Here is a 23,467-nt window from a genome sequence, read left to right as displayed (position 1 = left end):
CAAGCAACATTGAAATGTATAAAGAGTTACACTGTGATGCAAAATAAGGGCTGTGTTTGGCTATTTGGTAGCCCCTATGTGGACTGGCAGCCTACAAGAAGCTCTGGGCACTGGGAGCAACATCTATTGGATTGGTGAGCAACATTTTGGGACAGCGACAAATGTCCTCTTCTTCGCGGCGAAAATCTCACCGAACTGCCTTCGCCGGCTAAAATGTAAATCGCCTGCGGCAATACACACACGGTGTTTCTATTTCTGAAGTCGCCCGAAATTTCCTTTTAAAGCGACTTCGGAAATTGAAGCGCCGCGAGTGCATTCCCGCAGACGATTTTTCATTTTAGCCGGGGGAAGGCAGTTCGGGGAGATTGTCACCCCGAAGAAGAGGTGATTAGTTGCCAGGCGACTAAATCTCCCCGAATCTGCTTGTGTTGCCAGACCCTAAAGGAGAATTCAACCCCCCACGGTGTAAGTCCGCCCTGCTAAGTGTTACCCCAGAATTGTGTCCCCTGTAAGATTACTGGCCACACGTGCAGAGTGAGAGCAGCGTAGCTCATGGGCCCCATGTTCCGGCGCTTTGGTAACCTTCAGGACTTCTTCCCTTCGGCAATTTTCGTCACTTCCGTTGATGCAAACCAGAAGATTGCTCCAACTGCGCATGTGCCAATACAGCACTGAGATGGTGCCGTGAGCTCCACTGCGCTCACTCTGCATATGTGGTCAGTAATTCTACAGGGGCACAATTCTGGGGTGACACGTAGAAGAGGAGGGGGGCCAGTGGGGACTTATCACCGTGGGCGGTTTAGTTCCTGTGAGTAGCTTTCTATTTCATCTTGAGCAATTTGGTTATATTACATACACAGCTTTTTCTTTACACCACCCTCTCTGTTCCTTTTAATTTTTTTTTCTACCCACATAAGTCATTTTAGAAAAGACCTCTTCCAAAACCTCAGTCTACTTTCTATTATTCCCATTCTCTCCGCCTCTTACACGGTTCTCTCCCTACACCTGTACCCTCTCATTGCTTTCACTGTAGCTCCCCCGCCTTCCCTCTGTCAGGAGGATGGTATCATTCTCTGGCTTATTTCTTAATTGCTCCTCTTGTGAAGTACCCGTGAGGGTCAGGCCTGGGTGAATGGCTGCTGCAGCCTGACAGCCCAAGAGGTGAAAGCTGGCAATTACTCTGGTCGTACAGCAAAGTGGCACAAGAACAATGAAATACAAACACTAGACACAAGATATGCTCTGCAGAAAAATTGAAATGCTATGTTCTTTTTTTTTTTTATAATCCGTGTTGATTAATATAATAATTACAGGCAGCTTGATGAAACCTCTACTCTCCCTGTGTGACATATAAGTATAGAAGCTGGCAGTCACTATACAACACTTCTATTAGATATTTGGGCTCATTAAAGAACACTGTGCACATTTGCATTAGGACAGTAACTCATGGCAACCTATCGGATATTTGCTTTCATTGTATTAGTTGCAGCTGAATGATCATATGTAATTGCCATTAGATTGCTGGGGGTTACTGAACTGACATTCATTTGTAATTCTATGTGCAGCGCTGCCTTTTGCAAAGTGATCTCTGGATTCCAGTTTCAATATGATCTACATCAGAGCTGTCCAGTGTTTTTTTTTTTTCCATGGAATGGGCTAAATATCGATTATATGGCATGTTTAGTGGACATACATTAAAATCAGTTTGGCCTGCCCCAATCGTCTTAATGGTCTCATCACACTACAAGATTAACTGCCACTGTCCTTGCTAAATAGTGTTCTATCTAATTCCATGGTGCTGTTTTCATGCATTTTTTTTTTACTAGAATATTTGTAATTTTATTTGTATAATTTTCTAGAATTTGTCTTAACCCAGAAACCCCTAATATACCCATCACAGTTACCTGTTTCTTCAAAAAAAAGTATGAATAAATGACATTTACTATGCTGAAATCCAGCTGTGAAAGGAAGGAGGGACTAAACACTGATGTTACAAATTGTACCAACTTCTCCATTATTGCTGTTATTGAGTAAAAATAGGCAAACTCCATGAGTTTTTCTCCACGTTCTATGAAGGTTATAAAGTAGCCTACTGCCCCAGACAATTCAACCTTCCTCTCTGCCATAGCCCAGTAGAAGAATTCTGAATTACAAAACTATTTAAGGCTAAGTAAGCAGTGCTCCTCCTTTCATTCCTGTGTGGCTTGTGGATGCAAATTCCAAGCAGTAATTGCCCTAGAAAAAAAACTTTTGATTGACAGTTTCTAAAGACGGTCCTTGAATAATTATTTTTCCCTGTTCATAATTTGACCTGTGTGATCAAAATGCTGTTTGAACCCTCCATCTCTGCTTGATGAATGGAGAAATGTTCTCAATCCTCAGGGATCCAGCCAATGTCGGACTGGGACACCAGGGGCCCACCCAAAAATCTTAGACCAGGGGCCCACCAAAAGACCTTAGATCAGGGGCCCACTCTCAGTACTATTAAAATTCCACTCCTCACGCAACCTCTTTTCTGCTAGTCTCTTTTCTTTACATACTATAATCTATTATTCAATCTATTTAGTCTTTGTTCTCATAGAAACAGGGAATGACCATGAAACAGGCCAAATGTTTTGAAGCAGGAGGGCCCTCTGACACCTGGGCCCACCGGGAGTTTTCCTGGTATCCCTGTGGGCCAGTCCGACACTGGATCCAGCTGACTCCCAATCCCATCCTAGGTAGTATGGTCTGATCCATTGTGGCTTGCAGCTGTTCTTCCCAAACTGGCTATTCTTAAAGTCTCTAGTAATTACCCTTCCTTATAAAGTGGAATCATTAACTTATGATATAGTCTCTGCATCTTTCAGTGTGCCACTTGGTATACATGCTTAATTGTTTAGAAATTGGAGATAAGACTGGGGGATCCTTAAAGGGATTCTGTCATGATTTTTGTGATGTCGTTTTTATTTCTAAATTTCACTGTTTACACTGCAAATAATTCACTCTACAATATAAAATTTAATTCCTGAACCAGCAAGTGTATTTTTTAGTTGTAATATTGGTGTGTAGGCGCCATCTCAGGTCATTTTGCCTGGTCATGTGCTAACAGAAAGAGCCAGCACTTTAGGATGATAGGCTGTTGTTTCTCTTACTCAATGTAACTGAATGTGTCACAGTGGGACCTGGATTTTACTATTGAGTGCTGTTCTTAGATCTACCAGGCAGCTGTTATCTTGTGTTACAGAGCTGCTATCTGGTTACCTTCCCATTGTTCTGTTGTTTGGCTGCTGGGGGAGAAAGTAGAAAACTTTCAGTACAGCTGTAAATCACATGACTGGGGGCAGCTGGGAAACTGACAATATGTCAGATTTCAAAATTAAATATAAAAAAATCTGTTTGTTCTTTTGAGAAACGTATTTCAGTGCAGAATTCTGCCGGAGCAGCGTTATTAACTGAAGCATTTTGAAAAGAACATGTTTTCCCATGACAGTATCCCTTTAAAAGAAGAATCTTTGGATCAGCTGAATTCACATGGTTGTGCCATTCTTTATTTTACCAAGTACTATTCCAGTAATATTCCAGTTGTTTTAAAATAACAACTGGATGTTGCCTGAGATGTCTTCTGTAAAGCCATTGTTTATTTCGCTGCAGGATTCGACAATGAGATAAGAAAGCTTAGCAAGGCAAAGGAAACAACTGCTCAGCAATTTTAAAATATGTATGTTTATGAAAGCTCGATACATATATATATATATATATATATATATATATATATATATATATATATATATATATATATATATATATATATAACAGCACACTGTCCAGCGCTAATAAGTGTTAATGTAAACATTTTTAATGGAAGTGTTGAGATGATCATATCCTTCTTAAAAAATATATATAATATATATATAATTTGTATAGGAATAGAGAGACAATTATTGCTAAAAATGTATTCATATTGCAGCCGTATATTTTGTAGCACAGGACAGTCATTAATAAAAATGAACATTAAGATTTACACATTATTTTTTGGATTCTTTCAGGCCTTCTTCCAGCAGACTTGTATAGATAGGCAAATCTCAGAGGCACCGCCCACTCTGTATGTACTATTAGTAGGGAATGTAAGTTTGCAAAGCATCAGGCAACAAAAGAGTCTTTGTGCATCTCTTGCAGTTATTGTTTTATTAAAGCAAATATAAGATATCTGAAAGTAAGTTGCATTTTATTATATTGCAATAACCAAAAACAGTGTGTGAATTTTTGTTTTCTTAGCATCCACAAATACTGTTTGATGGAGTTATTTGTGGAAAGTGTTTGGGGCTTAATTATAAGGAAGAGTGCAATCAATAATAGTGAATGTAATTTATCTGACGCAAACACATATTAACCACCGTTTGCTAGCCATTGAGTTGTTGTACCATCTTTTGGTGAAACCAGGCAGGTATTAGAGGAGAAGGAAAGGTTAAAACTAAGTAAGCTTTATCAGAAAGGTCTATATAAATACACCAGTAAACCCTCAAGGTAATGCTGCTCTTGAGAGAAAAAGAAATTTCAAAAGAAACACCTAATTTCTTTCATTCTATTGTGTACACATGGGCTTCTGTATCAGAATTCCTGTTTTCAGCTGAAACCTCCAGGGCTTGGGCTTGAGCATGCTCAGTTTGCTCCTCTCTCCCTGCCTGCTGTAATCTGGGCCCAGAGCTATGAGTGAACAGGGAGAGATTCAAGCAGGAAGTGATGTCACAACAAGCTAATATGGCAGCTGCTATCCTAAATAGGGATGCACTGAATCCACTATTTGGGATTCAGCCGAATCCCCAAATCCTTTGTGAAAGATTTGCCCAAATTTCGAACTGAATCCTAATTTGCATATACAAATTAGAGGCAGAAAAGGAAAAAGTGGAAAAAGAATGTTTTACTTGTTTTGAGATGTAAAGTGACGTGATTTCCCTTCCCATGCCTAATTTACATATGCAAATTAGGATGCAAATTAGTTCACCCATACACAAGGATTCGGCCGAATCTGAATTCTGCTGAAAAAGGTTGAATCCCGAAAAGAAACCTGGATTCGGTACATCCCTAATTCTAAACAAATATTGCCTAATCTATTGCTAGTAATCTGCCTCAGTAGCTTCTTTAAAGGACAAGCAAAATAACAAACACTTGCGGGCTGCTAATCTGTTAGGCACCCTCCAGTAGGGTTGCCACCTTTTCTGGAAGAAATACTGGCCTTCCTATATATTTATCTTTTTTTCCTATTAATAACATTGGGATCAACCATCATTTTTACTGGCCAGGCCGGTAAAATACCGGACAGGTTGGAACCCTCCAGTGACTGAAATAGCTCACTTTCCTCCCAGAGCACCACCACTGTTTATCCTTTTTACAGGTATCCCTTGCACCCATTTGATCTGGGCACTTGTGCAGTACAATACCTAGGAAAAGTGAAACCAATAGTGGCATGGTACTATGTAAGAAAAGTAACTTGGGCTGGTTAATTTTTTTTAAAGTGCACAATGGCACTGGGTAAAAGGTAGGCATTTTAGAGATTAGTTTACTTTCCTTGTTCTTATAAACCCAGCCACAGAAATATATAAAAAAAAACTTTCAATTTGAAATCAGTCTGAAAAATTAATTGGATTATAAATGCAAGCAAAATGCAAATTGTGAACATTTATATACTAATTGCAGAGGGACTTGCTTCTGTAAATACAGACCCTGCCTTTACAAAACTGGAAATTTAAGCTTTCACATTCCTACTGATGCCAGGAAAGCACACAGGCAACTTGCACGTGGTCTGCCAACACAGATGCCAATTCGTGGCTGCGTTGTAAAAACTGCATACAATTTTTAGGCAGCACCTTTTCAGTGTACTTTAGTCAGTACCTAGAATTCATCTTTTTCTTAAAAAAACAGTGCCATATTGCTGACAAAAACCTTGGTGATTGGCATGTGATCTGCACATTGCACTTGTTATAAATGAGCCCAATGTTTATGTTGTGAATTGATTTCTATTATTTTAAAAAGATTATTTATTTGCATAAGGGAAATATATTTCATTCCTCCTTCCACTCAAAGGATTTTGTCAGTACAGCAAAACTTACATATGATCAGTGGACTTTATCTTATAGGGTTGAGAATACGGGTGGTGGCACACATGAAGATTCGGGGGAGATTAGTTGCCCAGCGACAAATCTTCTCTTCTTTGAGCAACGTATCTCCCTGAAATGCCTTCCCGCCGACAAGAATCTGAATCGCCAGTGGGATGGCATTCAGAACCAGGGCAGCCATCAGGGGGGGACAGAGGGGAGAGTTGTAGGGGGCCCAGAGGGTAAGGGGGGCCCGGCCACGCCACACTTACTTGATTAGCTTGGCCCCCATCTTTCTGAGAGCTGCTGACTTCGGGAAGGCATGGACTTTAAGGGGCCCTGGCCACCAATTTTCTCATAATGTGGGGGGGGGGGCCCTGGCCACCAATGGGTCCTGGCCACCAATATTTTTTAATGGGGGGGCCCTGGCCACCTGACCAATATTGTTTTTTTACTGTGGGGTGGGGAGGGTGGACCTGTAGGTGGTGCTTGCGGTGGGTGCAGCTCAGGGGGCCCAGGACATTTTGTCGTATGGGGCCCTGCGATTTCTGATGGTGGTCCTCTTCAGAACACTTATTTTCCGAAGTCGTCCAAAGTTGCCTCGTGAGGAAACTTGGGGCAACTTCATAAAACCAAAGAGATCTGAGCGCCATCCCGCTGGCGATTCACTTTCTTCCCGGCAGGAAGGCAGGAAGGCATTTCAGGGAGATTAGTCGCTGGGTGACTAATCTCGCTGAATCGGCACCTGTGCCACCACTCTAAAGGTTATAGCAAGTTAAGGAATTGCAGGACAAGAAGATACACCCATGATATGGTTAGAAGAACTTTAAGAATATATAGAATATGTACGGTATGCCATTTTAATATAAATGTCATATTGACCCTCCAGTTATTCTCATAGCTTTAATACTTTAATTTATATATGGATTACAGTGATATACAGTACATTTTTCTTATATCCGTAAAGTTCTTATCACCCAAGTTTACCAAGTACATATTGGTATAACCCTAAATGATCTTCTGTTTTCAGTTGGGGTGGTGGCTATTCGGGAACATTAGTCGCCCAGTGACAAATCTCCTCTTCTTTAGGCCTTCCCGCCAGCTAGAATGTAAATCGCTGCAGGGATGGCACTCGGATCGCTTAATTTTTGTGTAGGACGATGGGCGACTAATCTCCCCGAATAGCCACGTGTGTCACCACCCTTAAGGTTTTACTCTGAAATGTCTTATAGTTTTCAGCGCAAACAGTACATCGCTGCTTTCGTAGGACAAAGGAGATTTTACAGTACTGGAGCTCCTCTAAAGAGATAAAAACCATGAAATGTCTTTAAACAAAGTTTATATATGTAGAGAGAAAGACGGAGTTTGTTTTTGTTAAAGGATATGGTTTTCTGTGTTATAAACGGTGCCCTCCAGGAGGGATACAAGTCTCGATCTTGCACACTTTCTTCTTGTTGATTTTAAATTAGCAGTATCCGGTTTGCTTTGAGTGGTGGCCTGTCAGTTCATCAAAAGGATGCCTGGCATGTTAGGTAGGTGCTCTGTTGGACAGGTATGCGATGAGAGCTATAACAGCACCGACGTATGTGCAGATGCCGAAGAAGATGGACAACACAGCCAGCAGAAAGGTTTGTCTGGAAGCTACACTTGCTCCATGGTAGTCACCCTGAGCTGAGGCTTTGTTGGTCTGTAGAGAGATACATACAATATATAAGGCAGGAGTGCCCATACTTTACTAATGCAAGGTGTACTTTTAATCATGATTTCCCATTATGCTCTACATCCATAAAACATAGCATTCTGTTCCATGGAAAATATTATGAGGAAATGTATATTGCTATAGTTAACAAAATGAAAAGCATGAAACGGGAGGGTGATTTAGACAAGCTGTTTGTTGACAGTGTCTTGAGATCTACTGGTAGATCCCAATTTAACTTTTGGGCACCCCTAATATAAGGTCATTAAATGGTACTGTCTTTATCACCCTCCCTCTTTCACACTCTTCTTCAGACTTCCAGTCTGCCCAAGTTTTCTGATATCAGATCCTCTAAGTTTTATTCCAAATGTATTTCTGTCGACATTCACTACAACTAGTGTTTGAGTTCATTTCTATTCGCCTTTCAACTTCTTACCTTTTGTGATAGGAAGAAAGCTGCAATGCCAAGGGGCCAGAAACAGCATAGCATGGAGAACACTGCCAGTCCCAGATAGTCCTGAGGGAGAAGCAAGGAGAAGTGGCTCTCGCTGTCTGTGTCACTGTCACTAGATGCGTTCTGCATAGATATAATCCAGATGTGTTTATTGGAAATATTCTTGACACAATACAATGCAATGTCATTCCATTTAGCAATGCATTTAAAAGAGAATTGTTATACGATGCAGACATGGAATTTGTACTGCTTCTGCACACACACAAAATAAAAGATCTAATCAGTCTTGCTAATTCTGATGAGCAAAAGTATAATATATATGTACAGCTTGCGTGCCACATGGGATACAGAAATCAGTTTGCTGGTGTATAAATCATGCAAGTAGATACAGTTTATAGGCTACATGGATTGTAGGTAATGGAGGTGTAGTCTTGGGTCTTTCTTCATCATTTATTTATATAGCGCTGTCAAGATACGCAGTGCTTTAAAGGGATTCTGTCACGATTTTTATGGTGTCGTTTTTATTTCTAAATTACACAGTTTACACTGCAAATAATTCACTCTACAATATAAAATGTCATTCCTGAACCAGCAAGTGTATATTTTTTAGTTGTAATATTGGTGTGTAGGTGCATCTCAGGTCATTTTTCCTGGTCATGTGCTTTTAGAAAGTGCCAGCACTTTAGGATGGAACTGCTTTCTGGCAGGCTATTGTTTCTCCTACTCAATGTAACTGAATGTGTCGCAGTGGGACCTGGATTTTACTATTGAGTGCTGTTCTTAGATCTACCAGGCAGCTGTTATCTTGTGTTAAGCTGGCCATAGACGTAAAGATCCGATCGTACGAATCAACGTACGATCGGACTTTCCCATCTCCCGACCCTCCACTAACCATTCAGATCAAAGTCTTTACCATTCCGATCAAATAAGAACAGATCACCCAATGTTCTGCCCCTGACAGCAATCGTACGATACTTATGTCTGACAACACTAGTGACAGTCTCCCACTGAAAATCGTACGATCGGCAATACATGCAGAGATATTATCGGCAGCCGACAGAAATTTTCTAACCTGTCCGATCGACCAAACGACCGATCTCCGACGGACGAAAAATGTCGGGACTCTCCACACACGGTCCGAAAATCGTACGAATCCATGATTCGTACGATCAGATCTTTGCGTCTATGGCCAGCTTTAGGGAGCTGCTATCTCGTTACCTTCCCATTGTTCTGCTGTTAGGCTGCTGGGGGGGGGAGGGAGAGGGGGATATCACTTCAACTTGCAGTACAGCAGTAAAGAGTGACTTTAGTTTATCAGAGCACACGTCACATGACTGGGGGTAGCTGGGAAACTGACAATATGTCAAGCCCCCTGTCAGATTTCAAAATTAAATATAAAAAAAAAATCAGTTTGCCCTTTTGAAAAAAGGATTTCGTGCAGATTTCTGCCGGAGCAGCACTACTAACTGATGTGTTTTGAAAAAAACATTTACAGTATCCCTTTAATGAAACTGCTCCAATGCCTAGGTCTGTATTTACAAGAAGGTTAACAAATACAGAGCTGAGGAAGAAAAAAGCTAAATGCAAGTGCCTAGTGTATTTTTATATACCCCAAATCATTAGCTAGACTTTGAACACTTCTTCTGTTTTATTTTTGCTTGGTCCAGCTCATCACAAATATAGAGTAAGGGCCCTATATCTCAAAAGGTATTTGTATGTCTAGTTCTGCTTCTTCAGGGGTACAAAAGTCTACCATAAAAGTCATTGGTGGCAAGTCGTCAATCTGCCTCAAGTAAATAACCAAGCCAATCTAGGGTGAATGGTGAAACCTGCAAGAATAGTGGAAATTACCTTTCACATTAAAACAAAATAAAATGCTGAAAATGAAGAAAAGGGGTGTATGTGAATCAACCTGAGCTACAAATCTCTTATGCAGAACATGACATGGTCAAAATAAAGACTTCTGTAAAGAACTATATGAACGATGCAGCCAAGGTTAAAAGAAGTCAAAGATAAATGTTTCGACATGTTTCTGGCAGTCTGGGAACAACAATAGGGTGAATAGTACATTGAAGACAGTCGGTAGGACAAAACCATATGAAATAGGGATTACAATAAACACCATGCTATTGCTCCTACGCATTTTAGCCAACTTGTTTAGAGTGATTTAAAGGAGAAGTAATGTCTAAAATAGAATAAGGCTAGAAATGCTGTATTTTGTACACTAAACATAAACATGAACTTACTGCACCACATGCCTAATAGAACAATGATTTATGCTTTCAAAGTTGGCCACAGGGGGTCACCATCTTGTAACTTTGTTAAACATCTTTGCAAGACCAAGACTGTGCACATGCTCAGTGTGGTCCGGGCTTCAGTTGGGAGGTTAAGCTTAGGGATCATCAGAAATGATCAAAACAGCACAAGTCAAAGAATATCGGCCAGAAGCCAATGCAGCAAGACTTATTAATAATCAGAATATTCAGAGCCGTTAGGGGTCTGACGTTTCCTATCCACAGCAGACAGAGCAAGTAAATGAAGGGAGAATTTCACTGAATACAGTCAGTTTCTTATAAAAACGGTTAGGGATGCACCGAATCCACTATTTTGGATTCGGCCGAGCCCCCAAATCCTTCACGAAGGATTCGGCCGAATACCGAATCCTAATTTGCATATGCAAATTAGGGGTGGGAAAAACTTTTTTTACTTCCTTGTTTTGTGACAAAAAGTCACACAATTTTCCTCTCCGTCCCAAATTTGCATATGCAAATTAGGACTCGGATTCGGTTCGGCCGGGCAGAAGGATTCGGCTGAATCCGAATCCTGCTGAAAAAAGCCAAATCCCGAACCGAATCCTGGATTCGGTGCATCCCTAAAAATGGTAGACATTTTTTAATTAAAGTATATTGTATATATTATATAGGGTTTTTTTAATTAAAGTAAAAATTGGATTTTATTTTTTTTGCCTTTAGATCCCCTTTAAGATAGAGTATTTCAATTTAAATAAATTACATGTTTTATTTCATTCTTTTACACATCACTGGTTATTATTGGTTGCCATGGGTTAGTACTTCAGCAAATATATAAAAAGTCAACAGCACAGGGCTTTTTAACAGTTTTCCATGGGCTCTAAAAGGGCTCCCAAGGCACAAATAGTTAAATCTTTACTGCAGGAAAGAAAAATATAAATTATAAAGGAGCCAATTTACTGTACATCCCTGCATGTAGGAGTGGAGATATATGATGGGGGGTGGACTTGGCTCATCAGCTGCAACTTACAGAGCCATTGTCCTTTTCAGACTGCTGAAATATGCACATTATGATAAAACGATGTGGTTTCTTCTGCATCTGCTGATGAGAGCCAAATTACGCTGAGGAAAACGAGTTTGTTGAGAAGTCAAAAGAGAGATATCGGTACAAGGAAGAGCACAGATCTTGAGGGCAAAATGCAATTTTGGATGCAATACTCTGTGTCTACTTACCCAGAATGCAGAATTCTTCCCACAATTCCACTAAAATTGTGGCTGTGCAGAAAAGCTGCATCTGATGCATTTGTGCTTGAGTTACAAACAGTGAGAACACCTGACATAGTTGCACAAATGTGTTATTTTTAGTTGCAAGTCTGCTGCGCCTTTAGACACAGCCTGCATTGCCTCCTTCATGGTGACTGTTGCTCCAGGATTCTCCCGTGTAAACAGACACAATTTAATTCATTGGGACTGACTTGGTCGGCACTGTTGTGCTTGGCACAAATAAAAGCAAATACCTTTAAAGAATGGTGTCAATATGTGCAACAACTGTATCCATTTTTGTGTGAACTTAATTGTGACAGCATTTCTAAATGAGCCCTTTTTATGTTATTCTGTAACTACTGCCTATAACTGCCAAAGCTATAATGTCCATGCTGTTCCTTACCCTCCCTGCAAAGCTCGCATTTAGTGATGGGCGAATCTGTGGTGTTTCGCTTCACCGAAAAATTTGTGAAAAAGTTACAAAACACATTGAAGTCAATGGGCGTCAAAATAATTTTGACGCACGACAATTTTGATGCCATTGACAATTTTTATACGAGCGACTAATTTGTCCAAATGCATTAAAGTAAATGGGGGACTGAATAATTGTGATGCGTAAAAATGGTAATGCCCGAGACTATTCTAACGTGCGACTATTTTCTTTTGTAGTGGCAGATTTTTCGCTAGCGAATTTTTGTTGCAGTTTCGCAACTGAATGAACAGTTACTGAATGAACAGTAACTTAAAAACCATGTGTAGCCGGTGAGCAATGTCTCACTGCACTGGTACAACTGGTGTGTTTGCTTCAGAAACTCTACTATAGTTTATATAAACAAGCTGCTGTGTAGCCATGCAGGTAGCTTGTTTATATAAACTATAATAGTACTTATCTGTTATCTACTGTGTATCCTTTGCTTGAATGGCTGCCCCCATGGCTACATAGCAGCTTGTTTATATAAACTATAGTAGTACTTATCTGTTATCTACTGTGTATCCTGTGCTTGAATGACTGCCCCCATGACTACACAGCAGCTTGTTTTATAAACTATAGTAGTACTTATCTGTTATCTACTGTGTATCCTGTGCTTGAATGACTGCCCCCATGACTACACAGCAGCTTGTTTTATAAACTATAGTAGTACTTATCTGGTATCTACTGTGTATCCTGTGCTTGAATGGCTGCCCCCATGGCTACACAGCAGCTTGTTTATATAAACTATAGTAGTACTTATCTGTTATCTACTGTGTATCCTGTGCTTGAATGGCTGTCCCTGTTAATACACAGCAGCTTGTTTATATAAACTATAGTAGTACATATCTGTTATCTACTGTGTATCCTGTGCTTGAATGGCTGCCCCCATGGCTACACAGCAGCTTGTTTATATAAACTATAGTAGTACTTATCTGTTATCTACTGTGTATCCTGTGCTTGAATGGCTGCCCCCATGGCTACACAGCAGCTTGTTTATATAAACTATTGTAAAGTTTCTGAAGCAAACACACTAGTTGTGCCTGTGCAGCGCAACAGTATGTACTTTATACTTTAAAACACTTTAATTTTTTTGTTGTTGCTTTAACTTCTGCTGATAATTAATAATGATGTCCCTTACTGCACTGACATAGTTAGTAAAGCTGTACCAGCACTAGTGATGGGTGAATTTATAATAAATTATTTATAATAAATTTGCAAAACAGATGTGAAAATTCACCGGCGTCAAAAAAAGTTCGCCGGCGAATTTGCACCAGCATCCAAAAAACAAGACAAATTTTTCGCTGTTTCATGGGAAATTCACAAATTTTTCGTTGAAGTGAAACGCCTCAAATTCGCCCATCACTAACCAGCACCCATAGAGGACTTAAGGTGGCCATAGATGCAAAGATCTGCTCGTTTGGCAACATCGCCAAACGAGCGGATCTTTCCCCGATATGCCATTAACAAACATGGCTATATCGGGTGTAATCTGATTGTTCGGCCGCATGGCCGAACGATCCGATTACGATGTGCCCTGGGTTCCGGCGGGATCGGTCGGGTCAAAATCAAACCTGACCGATCGACCAAACGACCGATCTCCGCCGGACGAAAGATGTCGGCACACGCCATACACGATCCGAAAATCGTACGAATCCTCGATTCGTACGATAGGATCTGTGTGTCTATGGCCACCTTTACAGTTCTATGACTTGTAGAGACCACAAGCAGCCAGACCATATCTTCTGCATCATGACTTAGGCCTGAATGGCTCGTGAGGCAATTTCAAGTGACTTTGAAAAACGTATCGCCGCGTGTGAATAGGCGCAGGCGACTTTATCGCTAGTGGGTGCAAGATACCAGAAAGCCATTCAGGGAGATTAGACGTGGCGATTAGTCGCCAGGCGACTAATCTCCCTGAAATCTTCCCGTGTGGCCTATCCCTTATACAGAACACACATGCACTACAAGCAGTAGAAGCAGTATTCTCAACGCTAAGAAACTAACCACTATACACTGTACATACTGTATATACTACAGGCAGTAGCACCATAGCATAACTAAAGTACCACATCATGTATACAGAAAACAAATATATACTGGGTGCAGTACCAGTCTCACAAATATATAAATATTACAGCTTCATGATGGCACATTAAATTCAGGATCAAGGCTCTTCTTTCTCACTCATTGCACATAACCCATACTGACTTGTGCACATACTATAGCTTGGGTACAGTGTAAGAGACACCAGCCTCCCCCTCCTTGCACTAGTTTATTTGCTCAGTTTTTCACTCCCCCTCTCCTGTCATTTCTCCATCTGTTTTGTCCATGCCTCGATGTCTTGAAAACAGTTTATAAATCAGCAGACAATTGTTGAGCACTGATGCATGCAGACACTGTCTGTTATACACCATCATTATACAATCCTGCACCGCTCACAATAATATATCCAATTATACTGCATATGTGCAGACATATGTACACATTGTGCAGATACACATAAAAGAGTTGCTTTATTGCAGAGGTTCCAATTCTTATTTTACACGTGAACCACATTCAGTTTGCAAAAAGAGTTGAGGAGCAACGCAAGCATGAAAAGAGAAACTGTATGCGTCAGGAACTCTGGCTGAGCTCCATATATTTTACCAACAGCTGCTTAGTCTGCTGATCATATTGTTATATAAAACAGGGAGATTAGTAGCTGCTGCTTATATCTGGCTTTTAAAATGTTCAATTGTTTTTCATGTACGAGAACATGTAATATTTTGGTAAGCTAAAAGTAGCAGTTTATGCGCATCTCTTCCAGGTTTTAGAACTTTTCTTTATACAGCATTCCTTTGTAATCACTAATTGCTTATTCAGGATTTTCAGAAGAAAGGGCAAAATAACATTTTAAGGAAATTTATAAAATGATAGAATGTTATGGTTAGAGAGTACTTTTTTCCCTCAACAATCCAGAGTAGTAAGCTCAAGGATCTAACAAAGGTTTGCACCCCCAGCAAACACACACATACATATTTTTTTCTCTTTCCTATGTATTTATGTTTTTAATAAAAGTACAAGACCCATTATAGATAATGACACAGATATTAGACTTTCTCTGTGTACACCGCATCCATTTACATTCCTTAGTCTTGCAGTGTTTGTATAAGTGCTCAAGACTGGAATAAGTGATGAAGCAACCAAAAAATGAACACTCATATTTATTAATTTCATTGTACTAAATTATTCTTTTGCCATATAGAAGAGCTATTCTTTGCTCTCAAGGATCTACTAAAATGCTTATCCATGCCCTTGAGTCCAGCCATGACTGCTGCAACCAGTTCTGGACTGGGAATCAACACAGAGGCCCAAGCAGCCTCCATAGAGGCCCAAGCAGCCCCCACCAGCCCAATAAATAGGTGCTGTCTATGGCAACTTACAGCAGCCCCTCTGGCATTTGCCAGAACTCACAGATTGCCAGTCCGGGCCTGGATGCAACCTTCTACTAACTGGCCTCCTACCTTTCCTTCTGTTCAATCTGTTGTAAACTCTGATGCTAGCATCCTCCTACTCTCACAAAAAGCAGAACCCACTACTTAGATAGATACGTGATAGATAGATGATGACAGATAGATAGATAGATAGATGACAGATAGATAGATAGATAACAGATAGATAGATGACAGATAGATAGATAGATAGATAGATAGATAGATAATAGATAGATAGATAGATGACAGATAGATAGATAGATAGATAGATAGATAGATGATAGATAGATAGATAGATAGATAGATAGATAGATCATAGATAGATAGATAGATAGATAGATAGATAGATAACAGATAGATAGATGACAGATAGATAGATAGATAGATAGATAGATAGATAGATAGATAGATAGATAGATAATAGATATATAGATGACAGATAGATAGATAGATAGATAGATAATAGATAGATAGATAGATAGATAGATAGATAGATAGATAATAGATAGATAGATAGATGATAGATAGATGATAGATAGATAGATAGATAGATAGATAGATAGATAGATGATAGATAGATAGATAGATGATAGATAGATAGAGATAAATAGATAGATAGATAGATAGATAGATGACAGATAGATGACAGATAGATAGATAGATAGATAGATAGATAGATAGATAGATGATAGATAGATAGATTTATACATAGATAGATAGATAACAGATAGATAGATGACAGATAGATAGATAGATAGATAGATAGATAGATAGATAGATAGATAATAGATAGATAGATGACAGATAGATAGATAGATAGATAGATAGATAGATAGATAGATAGATATAAATAGATAGATAGATATATAGATGATAGATAGATGATAGATAGATAGATAGATAGATATAAATAGATAGATAGATATATAGATGATAGATAGATGATAGATAGATAGATAGATAGATAGATAGATAGATGATAGATAGATAGATGATAGATAGATAGATGATAGATAGATGATAGATAGATAGATAGATAGATAGATAGATAGATAGATAGATAGATAGAGATAGATAGATAGATAGATAGATAGATAGATAGATGATAGATAGATGATAGATAGATAGATAGAGATAAATAGATAGATAGATAGATAGATAGATAGATAGATAGATAGATAGATGATAGATAGATAGATAGATAGATGACAGATAGAGAGATAGATAGATAGATGATAGATAGATAGATAGATAGATAGATAGATAGATAGATAGATAGATAGATGATAGATAGATAATAGATAGAGAGAGAGAGAGAGAGAGAGATAGATAGATAGATAGATAGATAGATAGATAGATAGATGATAGATAGATAATAGATAGAGAGAGAGAGAGATAGATAGATAGATAGATAGATAGATAGATAGAGATAAATAGCTAGATAGATAGATAGATAGATAGATAGATAGATAGATAGATAGATAGATAGATAGATAGATAGATAGATAGATAGATAGATAGATGATAGATAGATAGATAGATGACAGATAGAGAGATAGATAGATAGATAGATAGATAGATAGATAGATGATAGATAGATAGATAGATAGATAGATAGATAGATAGATAGATGATAGATAGAGAGAGAGAGAGAGAGAGAGAGAGAGATAGATAATAGATAGATAGATAAAGATAAACATTATGCCCATTAAGTAATGGAAAATGTAACAGTGGCAGTAAAATCAAATGCCTCTACTGCCAAATAATCTTTAAAAATTCAATTAGTGTGTATGTTGCCAATTTGTTCTTCAATAAATCCACCCCACAGTCAAGTGAAGGAGGAGTTTTCTTCATGTGCATGTGAATGGGAAAAAGGTACCAATGCAGCAGCACTATTTTTTTTTTATACATTAGATGCAGCAATTCCACTTATGTATGTAGTAACAGCATGCTAGAAGGATAGCAATTCCCTGGCACACAAGAGGGATGCTGGCAGGGTGAGCCCTTTATTGCGGGATGCAACGTTTTAGGGTTGAACCCCTTTGTCAAGTATACAGGAAATCAGTGCACGTAAAATTTAATGGTTAAGCAATTAACATAACGAGTGGGCGTGACAACAGGTGGTTATCAAAGGTAAGTTACAGAATCAAAAATGTGCAAAGGCCAAATTAAAGTCCACATTAAATCCATATGTTCATCAAGTAAAGTCCATAGAAGAATAACCTTCGAAAAATCCAGTAAAATATAAGCAACAGCGTCCCTTGGGTTATAAATCCACAAAGATAATTAATTTAAATTTGTATCCATAGGGAACCAGACTATTCAAGCAGGATCGTTTCAAAGTATCCAGGAGGAGTCAAAGTATCAAAAAGTTCATTTCAACGGGTAACAGTGCAAGTTACAAATGAAAGAAATGTTAACACATTTATAACATTTTATAACATTTTTCTTTGTGCGTTAAAATGTCTTCCTTCGTTGTTTCCATTTTTTTGGCACGTTTTTGATTCTGTAACTTACCTTTGATAAGCACCTGTTGTCACGCCCACTCGTTATGTTAATTCTCAACCGTTAAATTTTATGTGCATTGATTTCTTGTATTCCTGACAAAGGGGTTCTACCCCAAATGTTGCATCCCATGATAAATTAACAAGGGCTCATCCTGCCAGCATCACCCTCGTGTGCCAGGGAATTGCTTTCCTTCCATATTGGTTACGAGGTTGCCGATTCCTCTTTCGATGTGCACCGGGGACACTCGTTTGTCGGAGTGCCAGGTTGTGCGAGTGTAATGTACCAGCATGTGACACAGAACCTATAAGAGACTGTATATCACTGAACGCAAACTTAGCTTAAGCAGAGCTTACAATCTACCATGCAGACAAATGCTATGGTAATTCACAAATGTGCTTTCATCCTGCCTAATAGCTTTTCTCTAGTATCTCTGTGCAACAAGCCCACCTCTATATCCATAATGTCATCTTCTCCCACCTCACAGGAAACAGTGTGGATGTCCTTCTCTGGTGAGTACAACAACTTCTTACAGCTGTCAGGACTTCCATTCTTGTCCACAAAAGTTGTTTCTATATAGTCTGTTCCTTTCCAAATCTGTGGCTCTGCTGACCTCCAAAAAGGCACATCTGCCACCTTTCCACACGTTGGCTCTACAGTTCTCCGCAAACTTCCAGGATCCAGAAACTGCTGAGTGAGTTCTTTTCCAGACTGTGCTCTGTGGGGGAGACATTTCCAAACAAGCCCCCCACCACTATCTCTGGAGAGCAGAGGTGTCAGTATCCCCCCTCCCAGAGATCTTTCAAGCAATGGATGTTGTAGTTCCTGCATACACTCCATTGCTCACAGCCAGTAATAGTCACTGCACAAGGATTCTGCGAGTTGCCATTAAGTTGCCTATATTTGAGAGGTCTCACACTCAGAATCAGTTCTGCGTTTGATGGTCAGATCCTTTTATTTTAATGTTCCCCAATTTTTAATCTTTTAGCTCCCATGGCAACCATTTAAACAAACTAAAATCCATGGTTTGTTGTAGTACAATGAAATGAAGTCCAGGACTTTAGGGTCCTATCAATAAACGTAAAGTTCACACATGCACCTTTGGTAATTATTAATATGTGTATTAATGTAGAGCCCATAGGACAGATGAGTTAGAAATATTAAAACTTTTATTCCATGTGAAGGAAGCGGCAGAATATTTTCTTGGTGATGAAATAATAGTTGAGAGGAAGTCTTGAGTCTATTTTTCTATGAAATCCAACACTGTTTCTTGTTTCTGGTTTTCAAGCTGGGGAGAAAAAAATGAAACCAAGGTTAGTGAATATCAAAACCCAACAAAAGGCATTTATAATACATGAAGTATGGCTCTGCCACTGCATGGTCACAGTGATGTAGACGCAAGGGAGCTATTGGATGTAGATGCCTCTGTTCTGCCAGTGAGAAAGAACAAAGCTATATGTGAAGAGGTGTCTGTGGAAAATACAATGCTGTACAACATTTGAGAGAATCTCTTCTGCCTTAGATATCAGGATTCTCCTACAAAACTATACTGAAGGGCTATCCTACCACCTACCACCTTATATTCATTTCCAGAAGGTTGCATATCTTAAATAGGAGTATATAATGTTGTCTGTGAATGTGTAGTCTCCATTGCCATCAAAGAGGTTTTGCCTTTGTCATTAGTGAATTGCGATGGTAATTGCATATAAGCTATGGGGACTAAAGGTGTCACATTTTTCATAGTTCAGCATGAACAGTACAGTATAGTACAGTATAGTACAGTATAGTACAGTATAGTACAGTACAGTATCAAGCAAGGGACTAATGTTGAGGCCATAGCGGAAGTATGATTAACTGTTATTAGGAAGTCTGTGAACTTTCATTTGGGAGATACATAATGACATAGTAACATGGTAAGTTAGGTTGAAAAAAGACACACGTCCATCTAGTTTAACCTTTTGACTTTTATTTTAACCTGCCTAGCTGCCATTTGATCCAGAGGAAGGCAAAAAACCCCATTTAAAGCCTCTCCAATTTGCCTCAGAGGGGAAAAAATTCCTTCCTGACTCCAAAATGGCAATGGGACTAGTCCCTGGATGAACTTGTACTATGAGCTATCTTCCATAACCCTGTATTCCCTCACTTGCTAAACACCTTCCAACCCCTTCTTAAAGCTATCTAATGTATCAGCCTGTACCACTGATTCAGGGATAGAATACAATATGGCTGGTTGTGACCATATGTGTGTGGCATGCTCTTAGCCACAAGGCTGCTATGTTGGCCAGCTTGTAGCCCTATCCATATAAATGTTTGCATATCTAGACTCATATATTCAGCGGTAGTAGATAAAGGTGGTAATTGTACATGACTGCAATGAATCACACACAAAATAATTATGACAGAGATATCCTGATCCTGTTTTTGCCATGTCTGAATTTGCAACTATTTGCAGCACAGTAAATAATTGCCAACTGAGTCTTTTTGATGTCCACCCTTTTTAATATATAGCCCTCATTCATCAGATGAAAATCCATATTTCAGCACTCATGATTTTCTAGATCGGCTTCTCAGCTGCCCTTAAATAGCTGTCTGTAATAAAACAGTTTGCACCCATTGTCATACTCCTTTTCCACAAAGAATCATTTTCCAACTCCCTGCGCCATGCAGTCCGTTGCTCCTTGTTGCCTTGCATTCTTTTCAGACCATAATCTAGAGCAGGGATCCCCAACCTTTTTCATCCATAAGCCACATTCAAATGTAAGAAGGGTTGGGGAGCAACATAAGAATAAAAATAGTTCCTGAGGAAGCCAACAATGGGTTGTGATTGGCTATTTGGTAGCCCCTATGTGGACTGGCATCCTACAGAAAGCTCTATTTGTCATAACACCTGGTTTTTATACAACCAAAACTTGCCTCCAAGCCTGGAATTCAAAAATAAACACCTGCTTTGAAACCACTGGGAGCAACATCCAAGGCGTTGGAGAGCAACATGTTACTTCTGAGCTACTGGTTGGGGATCACTGATCTAGACTAGAGGATGATAGGATAAAGCACACACATAGCAATCTCCAATGGGTGATCCAGCTAACAAACAGTAGACATACAGTTTATAGTGCTAAAGAGAGACCCTGTAAAGAATATGCTTTATGTTGTACAGGTATGTGATCCATTATCTGAAAACCCGTTATAAAGGCCCAAATTATAGAAAACCATCTTCTAATGAAACAATCCAAATTTTTTTAAAACAATTTCCTTTCTCTCTTTACTAATAAAACAGTACCTTGTACTTGATCCTAACTAAGATATCATGAATCCTCATTGAAAGCAAAACCAGCTTATTGGGTTAATTTAATGCTTGCATAATTTTCTAGTAGATTTAAGGTATGAAGATGCAAATTATGGAAAGATTCATTATCCATAAAACCCCAAGTCTAAAGCATTCTGGATAACAGGTCCAATGTCGGCTATAATGATTTTATAAAAAGGTGTGTGCTACAAAGGTTCTTTAATATGGTACAGATATAAAATCACTTGTGTAATGTTCATACTGTATTATTTTTGTCAGTTAAACCATGCTTGATACATTCAATAAGTGCAATGCTTTTTTGTTTTTTAAAACTATGTTTGTGTGGGATACCATGCAAATTAAGCTAGTAATTTATTTTTTTACTCATTATATGATTGGAGTCCTGGCTCTAAAACAGGGGTGTCCAACCTGCGGCCCGAGGACTGCATGCGGCCTAGGATGGATATGAATGCGGCCCAGCTTGAAACGCTCAGTTCCAGAGGAAACGTCATAATTAGGGATGCACCGAATCCAGGATTCGGTTTGGGATTTGGGCAGGATTCGGCCTTTTTCAGCAGGTTTCGCATTCGGCCAAGTCCTTCTGCTGGGCCGAACCGAATCCGAAGCCTAATTTGCATATGCAAATTAGGGGCAGGGAGGGAAATCGCGTGACTTTTTATCACAAAACAAGGATGTAAAAAAAAAAATTCCCATTCCCACCCCTCATTTGCATATGCAAATTAAGGTTTGGTATTCGGACGAAACTTTCACTAAGGATTCGGGGGTTCGGCCGAATCCAAAATAGTGGATTCGGTGCATCCCTAGTCATAATAATGTAATAATAAGTTTATTTAATATCCAGGTGTCTCATATTCAAGTGTATAGTTCTATCTGGTTATCCAACTGGTATTTTCTGTGTATTTTCTTTAATTTTACAAATCAAAAGTGTTTGTGTATTTCATGTGTGGCCCCAGACAATTTTTCTTTTTCCAATGTGGCCCAGGGAAGCCAAAAGGTTGGACACCCCCGGTCTGTATAGGGCTCTTCTTTAACCCTGTTTACATATTGCAGCTCCAAAGAACGTGCCTACACATTATTATTATTATTATTATTATTATTATTATGAGATACTATTTTACATGGAGTGGTGTCAAGTGTTGGGAGAATATTAAGGTGTGCTTATGCAAAGAGCATGTGTTATAATAGAGAACAATAGATAACGGTAAGGGGCCGATTCATCAAGCTCGAGTGAAGGATTCGAATTAAAAAACGTCGAATTTCGAGTGGTTTTTTGTGCTCCTCGACTATCGTATTGGCGTAAATTCGCCCGAGTAGAATGATTCGAATAGATCGAGCGCAAAAACGCTGCGAATATTCGCCCATTCGATAATCAAAGTACTGTCTCTTTTAAAAATACTTCGACTGCCTACTTCGGCACCTAAAACCTACCGAATTGCTTTAAAAGCCTATGGGAAAGTCCCATAGACTTGTTTTCCAAGTTTTTGATCGAATAAAAAGGCCTTCGATCGAACTAAAATCCTTAGAGCGAATATTCGATCGGGCGCCTTTTCGCCTGGCGAATATTCGCCAATTCGACCATTCGCCAGTGCGTAAATTCGCCCGAATTGCCTATTCGATTCTATTCCCCAGTCGAATTTCGAGGGATTTAACCCCTCGAAATTCGACCATTGATGAATTTGCCACTAAGAGTGTGGGACAGGGCAAAGGATGGAGGCAATAAGGTGGGGGTTAACGGAAAATGTAATATATGTGAATAAAGCGAAGCTCAACTGGGAAGTGCATCTGCGAGAGAGATAAGTGCATAAATAAGATGTGAAAGGTGCCTGGGGCAGCCCTGGGGAGGGGGCAAGAGGGAGTGATAATCTGTCAGTCAGTAGCCGAGCAGGGGAGCAGAAAGACCAAGCAAACGATGTAATAAAATATTAATAGGCTTTTAAGGCGCCTGTCTTTGTGATGGAAGTGCAGGCTCACTGC

The 23,467-nt window shown here is 39.3% G+C and overlaps 1 protein-coding gene across 1 annotated transcript; it reads right to left on the bottom strand.

Moving 5' to 3' along the window:
• Positions 1 to 7,428: 7,428 nt before the first annotated feature.
• Positions 7,429 to 19,149, bottom strand: LOC108700277 (transmembrane protein 91). The gene is made up of 3 exons (XM_018233332.2): positions 18,637 to 19,149; positions 8,207 to 8,347; positions 7,429 to 7,761 (listed from the first exon to the last, which is right to left on the bottom strand). Exons 1-3 carry the CDS (start codon positions 19,024 to 19,026, stop codon positions 7,603 to 7,605), a joined length of 690 nt encoding a protein of 229 aa, XP_018088821.1. The 5' UTR covers positions 19,027 to 19,149; the 3' UTR covers positions 7,429 to 7,602.
• Positions 19,150 to 23,467: the final 4,318 nt, after the last annotated feature.

Source organism: Xenopus laevis, chromosome 8S (assembly GCF_017654675.1).
Source record: "Xenopus laevis strain J_2021 chromosome 8S, Xenopus_laevis_v10.1, whole genome shotgun sequence".
NCBI classification, from domain to species: domain Eukaryota; kingdom Metazoa; phylum Chordata; class Amphibia; order Anura; family Pipidae; genus Xenopus; species Xenopus laevis.
Note: the sequence above shows the minus strand (reverse complement) of the source record. Positions and strands in the feature narration are given on the sequence as shown.